This window comes from Lutra lutra, chromosome 7, assembly GCF_902655055.1.
Source record: "Lutra lutra chromosome 7, mLutLut1.2, whole genome shotgun sequence".
Classification (NCBI taxonomy): Eukaryota; Metazoa; Chordata; class Mammalia; order Carnivora; family Mustelidae; genus Lutra; species Lutra lutra.
In genome coordinates, this window is record NC_062284.1 from 138401795 (window position 1) to 138414241 (window position 12447).

Sequence of the window (12447 nt, forward strand, 5' to 3'; positions counted from 1 at the left end):
AGGCAGCGGACAGGAACGAGTCGGTCACCTGGGAGTCCCAAGACCATGGTCTGAGGCCTGCCGTAGGGGAAGCTTGTGAAAAAACATGCCTCAAAAGGGCAGGTCTCTGGTCCACCAGAGTCAGGCCACTGAAGGCATGAGAAGCGCCATTCTGAGATAATTAGCACCATCCCTTTCGAGAAGGGAAGTAAATGGAGGCCCAACAGGGTCAAACGACTGGTCGGTGCTCACACAACCAGCAAGAAGCCGAGCTGGGATTTGATCCCAAGATGTCCAGACTCCATAGCCTGGTGTCACTCAAATCCAGTGAGCTGTTGTATGAGAAGAATGTCGCAGAAACCAGAAACCCTGCCGGGCACAGTTTTATTGTGAATAGCATCTCTGGTCATCAGAGGAGCACATGACGCTGTAGGGAGGCAGAAAGCTCATCTGACAAGGACTCAGAAGATCCGAATTCCAGGAGGGAATGTCCCACCCAGAGACTGTTCCAATGTGGACGAGTCACATGACCTAGGCCTCAGTTTCCCCATATGTAACTGAGGCTCCTCCTTCACAATGTTGTGTTGAGCCTTAAATATCAGCCCTATAAAGGTGATATAAATTTCTTCATTTTGACCGTCCATTTCTAAAAAGAGCATTAGATATTTTCAGAAAGATGCAGCAAATCAGTAAGACTACATGAAAAAAAGAAAGCAACCCAGGACACTGGGTGTGGGGTCAGCTCGACTTCTAGCCTGGTTGGGAGATCGGTTTGTGTCGGAGAAAGTAAGCCTCCCTTAAAAGCGACCATTGTTAGGTGACAAGTTAGAATTGCAGGATATCCCGATAGAGGTGACCTGAGAGACATGTCTGTCACAGCTTTGCTCACAGATGGGAAACTGAGGCCCAGAGAGGGAGAGGGACTTGGCCAAGGTCACACAGCACATTAGCATCAGCATGGAGAGTCCAACCTCTCTGATCCATGCTGATGTTTCTGTCTTGTCCCTGGGCCTGGAGCAGGTGCCCGTGGATGGGGGCAGCGCAGTGCCAGGCCAGGCCCCGGGCACCAGCACTTCTAATAGGCATAGCACCACAGGCCCTGAGCCCTGCCTTGTGGGGAGCAAGGCCAGACCCTGGCCCTGGGGTCACTTCTCACTGGGCAGAACCACCCTCCTGAAGGCCAATCTGGACCCACCCAGACCTGGAAGGGACGTTCGGCTCAGGGACTCAGGGAAGCAGGAGGATGCTAGGGACCCACCTGGCTGCATGGAGCCTCTGCTGGTGCAGAAGAACCAGACGGCAGCTGAGCAAGCACGGTCCCAGACCAGCTGCAACTGTGTCACCCGGATCACGTTAGCAATACCGTTGGCAGGGAGATAAGATGCGGGGACCCGGGAGGGGGGCTGCCCTGACCTCCCAGATCAGAATCAGCACTCAAACCCAAATCCCCGGGAGATTCCAACACATCCAAGTTTGAGACACACCCCTGCCATTTATCAGCCCGGAAACCTGAGGCCTGATAGGGGAGGGACACGGCCAAGGCCATGGGGCCACAGAAGCCACGGCCTCTGCGTACCTCGGTCTCCCGCAGCCTGGCCTCCAGGGCCGCCCGGGGCCCCTGGGTGTTGTCGTTGACCTGCAGTCGCTCCTGCACGGCCTTCATCCACTCGCGGGCGTCCTCCACGCTCCTGTCGAAGTCCTCCTGGGGCGGCTGAGTCATGGCACCTGCGGGGGCTGAAGGCAGGACCACATGAGATCAGGCCGGCGGGTGAGAACGCCGGATAGTGTTGGTGGGGGGTGGAACCGACGCTGGGGACAGACCCGCATCCCACCAGCGCCCCTCCTGGTGCTCCCACTCAACTGCACAGTCCTCCAAAGGACCACAGAGGAGACGGGGTCTCTCCTATGGGAGAGCGGGCCCTGGGCGCCGGGCTGGCAGAAATTCTCCCTGGCCTCTCAGCATCCCTGCCTCCCGCTCACCCTAGCTGGGGACTCAGGACCAACCCTCTTCTGTCTCTGTGGGTTGAAGCCCCTCCAAAGGAGAATCCCAAAACACATACAGTCTGAGATGTCCATGACACATAATGAATCATGATCTCAATGGATCCAGTAGTCTCACCCGAGAAATAATTTTTGGCATTACGCAAGCTGAGGTCAGCCCCGGAATCCCACCTGAATATTACCGTCTCAGGGCTGGGGACGGGCCCCATCCGCCAGGGGTCTTATTGCTAGCTCTCCACGAATTTGGGGCCATGGGGGACAATCACTGGTGTCTTTCCGCTGAGCCACAGACCACCTAGCTTGTGGTGGCCACGGACATTCAACTGACCTTGCACTTGAGATGACCTTGCACCTTCAACTGACCCACCTGCTCTGCCGCCTTAGGGGAAGCCCTAAGGCCTGGATCCCCCAGCTAAAGCAGCCCTCCCTACGGTGCCCTCCGCTCCCTCACCCTTACCTTTCAGCTGCAGACACCAGGGCACAGATATTCGCCCGTGACCTTCCTAGAATCCCATTAAACCCAGGCAAAACTATTCTGTATTCCAGCTCTAGTTGTCTGCTTATGCCACGATAACCGACTTCGGATTAAAGTTATTTATATCTGCATCTTACGTGAAGGGATTGTGTGTAGCTTATCCCCAACCTCCCATAACACCTTGCACAGAGTCAGCCCTCCGCCAATGCTGAGACAGCCCAGAACTGGTATAAAGTTTAAGGCACCGAAAAACGAATGTAGCGTTGGTTAAAATGGCAAATGAAGCAAAACTGGAAAAACCCAAATGCCCAACAGTGGGGCATTAGTTAAGGGATGCAGGGTTCCCCACCTTTCAGGATATTATGCAGCCCACGAAAAGTACGCTTAAAATGAATGGACGATGGAGAATTCTTACAATATGACACCAAAACATTCGGCAAAATTGTATATTTAGTAGTTACAACACTACACTAGAAGCAAACAGAGCCACAAAAAACTAAGCTCCTGGGGAAAGGTCGGGCAGTCTGGCCATGATGGGTCCACGTGACTGGCTGCACAGTGGCTGAAGCCACATCCCACGTGACCTCAAGCCTCTCTTTTCCTGGCACAGTGTCCTTGGAGGCTGCTCGGGTAAAGATTGTTGGCCTGTGGATGGTGGAAACATAGAGTTGGAAACTTCGGTTTCCTTATTTTTCCACAGGCACTTTGGGAATTTTCTAGAAAGAGCAACCACCCCTTTAAAAATAAAAATAAAAAAAAAACAACAACGGTTTCTTCACAAGGTTGAACTAACTGTGTGTTGGCTCTGTCCTCTTGATCATCATCTTGTGGTCCAACAAGCCTTGACGGAGGGCCTGAGGCTCTGAGCTCCCACCCAGGGCCGGCACGGGCTGGGCTGTGTCCTCAGAGTGCAGGGGACGGGCCTTCACCGCCGAAGCAGGAGGTCCGCAAGGGGGACCTGGGCCTGCAGCTTGGAGCTCAGCGTCCCATCCTGTTGTTTTCCTTTCAGAGCTGTTTTTATTTTTTTTTTTCTAACAATTTAATAAGTTCCCTGAAGCCACTCCCTGTCTTTGAATGCTCCGTTTGTAAAGCACAGTAGAATGTGTGGGCGCTTAAATTGGTTCATTGTGTCTTTAATCTCCCGTCTAGTGTGGGACTTGATTGGCTTCCAGAAAGCTCAGCTTTTACGTAACTTTACAAAGCAAGGCAGGGGAGGGGCAGACAGGAGTCTCCCAGAGTTTCTGGGGGCAGGACCGCGGCAAGAACTTTCTTCATTGCCACACGGGCCCGAGAGAGGCTTGGGAGAGCCATTCTGGTGGCAAATGCCCAGGGCCTGTAAGGCAGGGTGGTTTGCAGACCCCGATGTACATTGTACATTACACCGTCGTACGATGTACATTACATGGGACACCTGAGGTGTAGTGGGGTACGGTGGGGCTCAGGTGGGCCTCAGACCCCTGGATCGGCCTCCACTGAGGGACCTCATGAGGCTAGGCTTGGGGAGCCCCAGGTGGAGTTCAGGAGACCAGGGCATCTTAGCCTGTTTTGCAACCATTTCGTTCCCCATGACACGCATGGGAACTCAACACAAGCTCGCAGCCAGGCCTGTCTCAAGAAGCTCACAGGAGAGGGGCGCCTGGGTGGCTCGCTTGGTGAAGCGTCTGCCTTTGGCTCGGGTCATGATCTCAGGGTTCTAGGACTGAGCCCCACGTCTGGCTCCTTGCTCAGCAGGGGGTCTGCTCCCTCCCACCCCCCCACCCCACCCCTGCTTGTGCTCACGGCTCTCTCTCTCAAGTAAACAAAATCCTTTTAAAAAATTAAAAAAGCTCATGGGAGAGAAGCAGCACACTGAGCACGCATGTGGGCTGCAGATGAGTGTGCTCAGGGCCGGCGTGGGAGTGGTTTGAGGGAAGCGGGACAGCTCCAGACTTCCAGAGCTTTCTCTGAATAAAGGCTTGAAATCCCAACAATAGAGTGCAAAGAATTACAAAGGAAACCAATCGTCTGAAAACACAGTTATCAGGGGCCCTGGGTGGGCTCAGTCTGTTGAACTTCAGACTCTTAGTTTCGGGTCAGGTCACCATCTCAGGGTCGTGAGATCGAGCCCCACATGGGGCTCTGCTCTCAGAGGGGAACCTGCTTCAGGTTCTCTCTCTCCTTTCCTTCTGCCCCCTTCCTGTGCTTGCTCTCTAAAAATAAATAGATAAGTAAATAAAATCTTTAAAAAAAAAACAACCCATAGTTATCAAAAGACTAAATCAATGAGATATACATGCACACACAATTTTTTTTAATTTTTTTTAATTAATTTTTTATTTTTTTTAAAGATTTTATTTATTTATTTGACAGAGAGAGAGATCACAAGTAGACAGAGAGGCAGGCAGAGAGAGAGAAAGAGAGAGAGGGAAGCAGGTTCCCTGCTGAGCAGAGAGCCCGATGCGGGACTCAATCCCAGGATCCTGAGATCATGACCTGAGCCGAAGGCAGCGGCTTAACCCACTGAGCCACCCAGACGCCCCACAAACACACAATTTTTTATTAACACATTAAATCACAAGAGCTAACAATGGGGCTTCACTACACGACTATTTCTGAGCTTTGGGCAGGTGATCCTGGACAGGGAGGGTAGAGAGGGGAAGCCTTTACAGGGGTGGACAGAGGCTGGGGGTTAGGGCCGAAAGGGGCAGGGGCAGGAGGACCCCTGAGGGAAGGCTATGGGAGTGAGCACGGGGCTGGTCGTAGGAGGAGGAGAGAGAGCAAAAGGAAACGGTCCCAGTTTCCAGCCTCCTGTGTGGTTACCACAAATGATGGCAGGAAGAGAAATGACATTTTGGCCTTGACGACAGACAAGCTGGGTCAGGGCGCAGGCATAAAGCCAAGGCAGGACAGATCAGGGGCTCAGCTGGAACCCGGGTCAAAACCCCTAAGTGTGAGAGGCTGACATGTTAGTAGGAGGCTGGCAAGACTTGTGGGATCAGAAGGGGGGGAGCTGAACTAGAGCTTGAGGAGGGAGGCTCAGGGCAAAGTGAGGGGCCCAAACGCGGTTGATAGGTGTGCCGTGGTAGAGGGTGCTGGAAATGGGATGCAGCCCAAAGGGAAGAGAAAGGCACGAACACAGCTGCCATGGTAAACGGCCTACACTGTGCCAGGCACTTGGCCCAGGGCACCCCCCACCCCGACCTGAGAGGGAGGTGACACAGGGGGCGGCAGACTCACGTTGCCCTGCAGCGGGAGTTCAGCTCAGCCTCCCCCTGTCCACCAGCACCTTCCTCGTAGAATATCGTGGGGACTCATCAGGAAAGCAGGTGCTTCGAGCCCAGCGCTGACCCCCTCACTTCTCCCCTTGCAGGTAAGAACACTGGGACTAGGATGTCTGGGTGGCTCAGTCGTTTAAGCGTCTGCCTTGGGCTCAGGTCATGATTTCGGGGCCCCGGGATCGAGCCCCACATCCGGCTCCTTGCTCAGCGGGGAGCCTGCTTCTCCCTCTGCCTGCTGCTCCCCCTGCTTATGCGCGCGCTCTCTCTCTCTCTCTCTCTCTGATAAATAAATAAAATCTTTGGGAAAAAACAAGAACAAAAAAACTGAGACTAGACACACAGACCCATGGCTTCAGGCTGAGAGCTGAAACTCCTTCTGTCAGATTCCACAGTCTGTGCCCGTCCCGCGGACCACACTGTCTCCAAAGCCAAGTCTAGTTCCCTGCCCCCTGGGGCATCTGACAGAAGTGCCTCGGGGCGGGCAGTGACTCTGTTTTGGACAGGATCCCACCAGGTGGGCCGAATCCACTCAGTCCAGCAGCAAACCTCCGGGGCCGGCCAACGCAGGGGTGCGGGAGCCAAGTCGAGAAGACCAGAGGGAGCCAGGAGATCGGCCACCTTCACGCAACTGGAGGGATGAAGGGCTGGGAGCCACTGAGCAGTAGGGACCAAGCACTGCAGCAACAAAACCACTGACTGACTACTGACGCCCTCCCCCCCCCGCCAGGGCTCAAAGCCCGTCTCCTGACAGTCGGTGCACAGACCCCCCCTCCCCTTCCCAGGACCTGCAGAGCTGAGGTGGTACGGTGCAGGCCCCTCCTTGGCTCTGCGGTGCCACCAGACTCCCTAAGGACCAGGCTGGGACAGTCCCCTGCCTCAATCCCTTCAACGCCTCTTCTGGGAACGCGCACACACTGTAATACACATGCCATTTGGGGATCTGGATGCTGTCACCACCCTGCTTAGGACCTCGCCCAATTCCACTGGGGAACGCGGTACCCCAGGACACCTAACCCCTCCCAGGCAGAGAGAGGAGCAAAGCCAGGTTCACAGAGTGGCTGTCATGGGGCTGGCATTATTGGTACCAATTTACAAAGATAGAGACAGACCCAGGAAAGCAAATGAGCCTGCCCCAAGGGGTGGACGCAGGGTTAAGGATAATAATTGCGATAGGCAACAAGGGTCTGGCGTTGTGTGTGTGCCTAACTCTAGGATGAAGGGCTTATGGCTATTAACTCATTTATCCTATAAAGCCCCAGTGAGAGACTCGGCATTACCCCCACATTATTGCTGAGAAAATTAAGGATCCGTGATACTAAGAATGTCACCCGAAGTCAGAGGGACATTAAGTAGAAGGTGCGGGACTTGGACTCAGGTTGGCTTGTGTCCAAAGCCTTTGCTCTTAAACACCACGGTTCTACGAAGCGTCCATGCCTTTGCCCGTGGCCCCCAGCTGCCCAACCCCAGTGAGGGCTGCCCATGCAGTGTGGGGAGCCCGCGGATCCTCTCTGATGAATGTCAAAATTCCAAAAAGGCTACTCCAGGGGGAAATCTGGGCCTCTGCTCAGAGATCTGGCCCTTGCTGCCAGGCAGCCACGGTCATGCAGTGCCTGGCCACTGGCATTCGTTCTGGTACCCAGAAGCCTTCAGCACACAGACCTCAGTAACCCCTGGACCCGTGGGAGACCCTATGGAGAGTGACAGCCCGCTGTGCCTGCCCTGCCAGCCTGGCCAGCAGCCCCCACCACACGCTGACCCTGAGCCTGGGGAAGGGGGCTCGCGGCCCTTCCATGACTCGCCCAGCTTCCCCGTGACTCATTCCTGCCCTGCCACGGTTTCCATCCTTACTCATTCCCGCTGCTCTCATGGATGCAGATGGAATTTCAGGCAGCTGGTTTGAATCCCAAAGTTTATTTCAAGTGGATTCTGGGAATGCACTCTTTTGTTTACGTGTGGGGATGATGATGTGGCCAGGCCACCGTTCAGAGTGTCGTTCGGAGCACCAGGACAGTCCTGGGGTAGTTCTCTCCTGCCCAGCATGCCCAGAAGGTGATTCTGAGAGCAAAGCGTGAAGAGTGGGGACAGAGTCTGGCACCACCTTATTTCATCTTTTAACAGCCTCTAAGGGCCTGAATCCAGAGCCGGGACAATCGCTGGGCTCTGTCCCATCTCAGAGGGAAGGACAGGCTCAGAGAGGCTAAGGGACAGCCCAAAGCCACACAAACGACAGGCCACTGCAACCCGGCCCCTGCCCATCGCATTTGCTGATACCAAAACCCCCTCATCCTACCAGGCTTGTGGGGTCCACTCTACAATTCCAGCCGCAGAGGGGACCGGCCAGCGACGGCTTTCACAACGAGGGCTCTGAGAACGATTTTCGAACAGCCCCCGTCACGGATAAACGGCCGCTGGCAGTGAACACTGTTCTCCGGCCCAGCTCCTGCCCCAGACTCTGATTCCGAAACAGCGTTTCCCAGTCCTCAGTCGACTGAAGCCAAGCTCTCCGTCAAAAGGCACAGCGTGGAGGACGCCACAATTTCTGCCCAGGGAGCGCTAACCTCAGCGAGCATGGTCAGAGGTCAAATACAAACATCTGGGAATGGAGAGAATGCACAGGGCAACTGAGAGAGAATGGGGGGAGAGGTGGGCAACCAAGAGAGAATGGGAGGAGAATGCCCCCCTGGGGCAGGGCAGGGGCTCCTGGGGCACAGGTGTGCTCGGCTCCAGCTGCCGGCTGGAGGCGGGGCGGGGGGCCAGGGGGCAGGCGGGGACCAGTCAGAGGCCTCAAAGGGGTGGGCTCTTTGTAGGGATCTTGAGGCCCCAGGGTCATGGCCGGCTCCTGGCAGCGTGGTCAGGGCGGTGAGAAGTCAAGGAGGCAGGGACTGGCTGTCAGATGCAGATCAGAGAGCACCGGGCAGGGTGTCAGAGTACTAGTCTGACCTGGCTGGGACAGAGAGCCTTAGACCACAGGCACGAGGTCGCTCAGGCCAGTCAAGGCAGTCCTACTGGCTTCTGATTCAGAAGAGATTGTTAGGTGGGTGTTGGTTTTTCACACTGTGGGTCATGACTCAATCCAGGCTCTGGCAGTAAAAACACGGCTCACACTCCCAAGGACACCGTGATGACACCCCCTAGGGCTCCGGGCCGGGAGGACAGTGTGGCCAGGCCAGCCGCAGGTGCTGCCCCAGGCTCCAGGGCCCCGGCCTGAGAAGATCTGGCCCAATGGGATGGAAGCCAGGATGAGGTGTCAGCCCTTTGTCCCTGCACCTGCCCTGGCCTCCCTTCCCAAGTGATCTGTGACAGCATAGCAGTGACAGACATCCCCATGCCCCTCCTCCAGGCCTCTCACTGGTCCTGCAAAGCTGAGGCATCTATCAGGTCCCCTGTGCCTCATGCCTTCTCTCAGAGGTGGTGGGGTCGGGGAGTCTTCCCCAGGGAGCAGCAAATCCCACAGTCATCCCCGAACCCACAAGACCTGCCTGGCCTTCTGGCCCGACCTCCCACAGCACCTCCCCCAGAACTGGAGCCCCCTCCCTGCACAGTCTGCACCATAGCCCACAGGAAGTGTGGCCACAGCGACCATGCACACCTTGCCCCATGCCTCCTGTGGCTCCCCCGTGGAAGAAGGCAATGGCAAACCTTTTTAAAGGAGAAATTGTGGCTGCATGAAACGTATTCTCAGAACCCACTCTCACCAAGACGGATTTCAGAAATGAGAACTTTCTGCTAGGTGAAAATCTGGCCTTTCAATCTGAGAGCATTGCCCCAACATGTATAGTTTTTAACTTTTTATTTGTTTTTATTAGACTAGATTTGGCATACAACTTGTGGCCTCCAGAAACATCTCCCTGAGGTCCTAATTTGAGAAACCTTGGACTGGCGGATGAAGCCAGTGCTCCTTGTGACCCTCAAGGACTGAGCTCCCCACTAACCCTAGCTCCACTTTGCTGCATCACAAGGCACACTGTAGAGTCTTCCAGAAGCTTTGAGTCTGGGTGCTGCCCCCTCCTCCTGCTTAGTTCTGGCTGGTAAGTCCTTTCCTACCACACCCCTATGCTCCTCCTTCCAAGAGACACTTCTCTGATCTCCTTTCCAAGATCCACTTAGAGCCACCAAGAGAGGTGGAGACCTTCCCATCTTCCTCCTTCCCCGCCCAACGACCCCTCCCTTCCTCAGCAGCCCGTGGACACTGTGTACACCGCTGTTGATTATAGGTTTACTAAGCACCATCTGTGGATTTCCCCATGTTCTCCTTCTGACCTAGGAGGGAGTTAGGATCATGGTTTCCATCTCACGGAAAGAAAATTGGGTTTTGCTTGGGCGGGGGGGCACAGCATGGTTAGTAAGCCACGGACCCAGAATGGGACCCGGCCGCTGGACCGCGCTGTTCCTGTTCCATTGCTCGTATGTGCTGAGGAGTTCTCCGAAGGAGGGCAGGGTCAGACTCATCTTACTGGTTAGCTGACTGGAGATGGGGTCACCTTCATTTCCAACGGCTTCCCTGGGAGTATAACTGATGAATAAGGCATTGTTAAACCACACAATTTATAGGGTTTGACATGTAACCCATAAAACCATCACCCCACTCAAGATAAAGAACACATCTATCACGCCCGGGGTTCCTGATCCCACTTCTGGTCCCTCCCTTCTGTCCACACCCCATCTCCGGCAAACGCTGATCTGTGCACGGTCCCTGCAGGGCACTTGGCATTTTTCTGGAGGATTTCATATAAATCGTATGATGCACTATGTACGTGTGTATTTATTTTTGGCCTGGCTCCTTTTCCTCGCCACAGCTACTCTGGGATACATCCACGCGGATGCCCATATCAGTGGCTCATTCCTTTCTGTGCTTTGTAACGGCCCCATTCTGCGCAGACAGCACAGATGGACTGTTTGCAGCTTTTACGAATAAAGTGGCTCAGAACACTTGTGTATAGACATTCCCTTTCATTTCTCTTGCAGAAATACGTAGGAGTGGAGAGGCTGGATCACGTGGTTGGTGTGATGTTTACACTTTTTGGAAACTGCCAGGCTGTTTTCCAAAGCGGCCACACCCCCGTCTGTTCCGCCAGCAGTGTGTGTGAGGGTTCTGGTTCCCGCACATCCTCCCACGGCCAGGTCTTCAATCTTAGCCTCTTCTAATCGGTGTGCCGGGATAGTTTATTGTGACTTTTAATCTGCAGTCCCAAAAGGCCAACCACTTGACTGACTTGTGTTTGCGCTTTGAGCGCCCTTACTAAGCTCCCGGGCTCTGCAGAGCACTTCCCAGGCCCCTCCTCCTTTCAGGCTGTCCCTGGCTCAGCTCCCAGCCTGGCCATGGGCTGAAGGCCAGAGGAGTAGGGAGCTGAGTGACAGGGGGACACGCAGCCAACAGGAATCTGCTCCAATTCCAAGGGGCCTGCCAGCTGACTCCTTGAACAGGTGGTTCTCTGAGGCCAAAACCCTTGAACCAACAGCCAGAACCATGTAGCGTGTGATGGTCTCTCTCAGCTCTGAAACAGGGGTTCTGGGGGGGTGCCCTATTCTGTGCTCCTGGAGCTCTCAGACGGGCTGGGTTCAAAAGGGACCTGGATGCCTGCACACAAGTCAACAACTCAGCTCACTCAGTGGCTGCCACAGGATGAAAAGCGACAACTTCCCCAACCGCACTGAGCTCCTTTGAACGTGAACTTGCATCTGAGCCTGGCCCTTGCCTGTCTTGATCGCTGCTCCCTTGATCAAGGTACCTGGGACAGACACTGAGACGTGGCTGGTGTTACACATATTTGTGAACAGACAGGTAAATCTGGAAATTATAAAGAATAGTATTTACTCCCACTGTCACTTAAGTTGGTACTTGGTAATTATCAGCTCAATTCTTTTTTTTTTAATTTTTTCTAAAAGGAAGAAATATGGAACCAGAAGGAGCATCTCTCTGGCCATACTGGTCCTTGATGTACATATACATGCTATGGGTTTGGGGAAAATCCAAGAAAGGCGGGGATGCGGGAGGGAGAACATCAGCGACTCTGCTAACCCATTATCAGAGCCTTCCTGTGGGTGACATGGGCCCCGGAATGGGATTAGGGGACCCTGGTTCCAGTGCAGACTACCACCAACCAGCTTCCAAACCCAGTCTCCTTGTTGGCAAAGTGGAAACAATCAAAGTCGTCACCTGACTTCCATCCTCTCTGAGCTTTCAAACTGGAAGGTTGTCACAAAGGGAAAGGGCACACCCAATTCACCTTGGGACTTTTTTCCAACAGAATCACTCTTAATAAAGGAATTATATGTGACCAAGAAGCCCCGCCCTATCCAAAAGTGTAGGACTTTGTAATAATCGTCGTCTGTGCTGGGGAAAGAAAGGCTAATTTTACTTTGTTACCAGGTCACAACGTGCAACAGCCATGGGCTATAACAAGGCATCAGGAAGCCCATCTACCATGCTGGAGGGAACGCTACATTGTTCCAACCCACAACTCCTAACTGTTCTAGCTGGAGACCTTCATAAGAGTGAGCTCTCTGGGTCATACCCTACCAAGGTATGTTATAGGTAAGGAAACAAAGCACAGAGATCTTAAATAACTTTCCCCAAAGCATGCAAAGCTGGAATTGAAACTCTGACAGTTTGGGACTCCAGAGGCTTCTTCTCCTCGACCATGGCTCTTTCCCTGTGGACAAGCGGTCAGTACTACCTGGCTGGCATGTTAGGGAAGACTGGAAGGCCAGGGTGTCAATAAAGTAAATACCGTA

General features: G+C 54.1%; 1 protein-coding gene across 1 annotated transcript in view; it reads right to left on the reverse strand.

Moving 5' to 3' along the window:
* The window catches only part of SYNE3 (spectrin repeat containing nuclear envelope family member 3), an 86364-nt gene that overhangs the window by 51009 nt on the left and 22908 nt on the right, over nucleotides 1–12447 (reverse strand). Inside the window, exon 2 of the mRNA XM_047736453.1 lies at nucleotides 1556–1713. Within this exon, the coding sequence (XP_047592409.1) occupies nucleotides 1556–1699 (144 nt within the window). The 5' untranslated portion in view covers nucleotides 1700–1713. The remainder of the gene's footprint in view (nucleotides 1–1555; nucleotides 1714–12447) is intronic.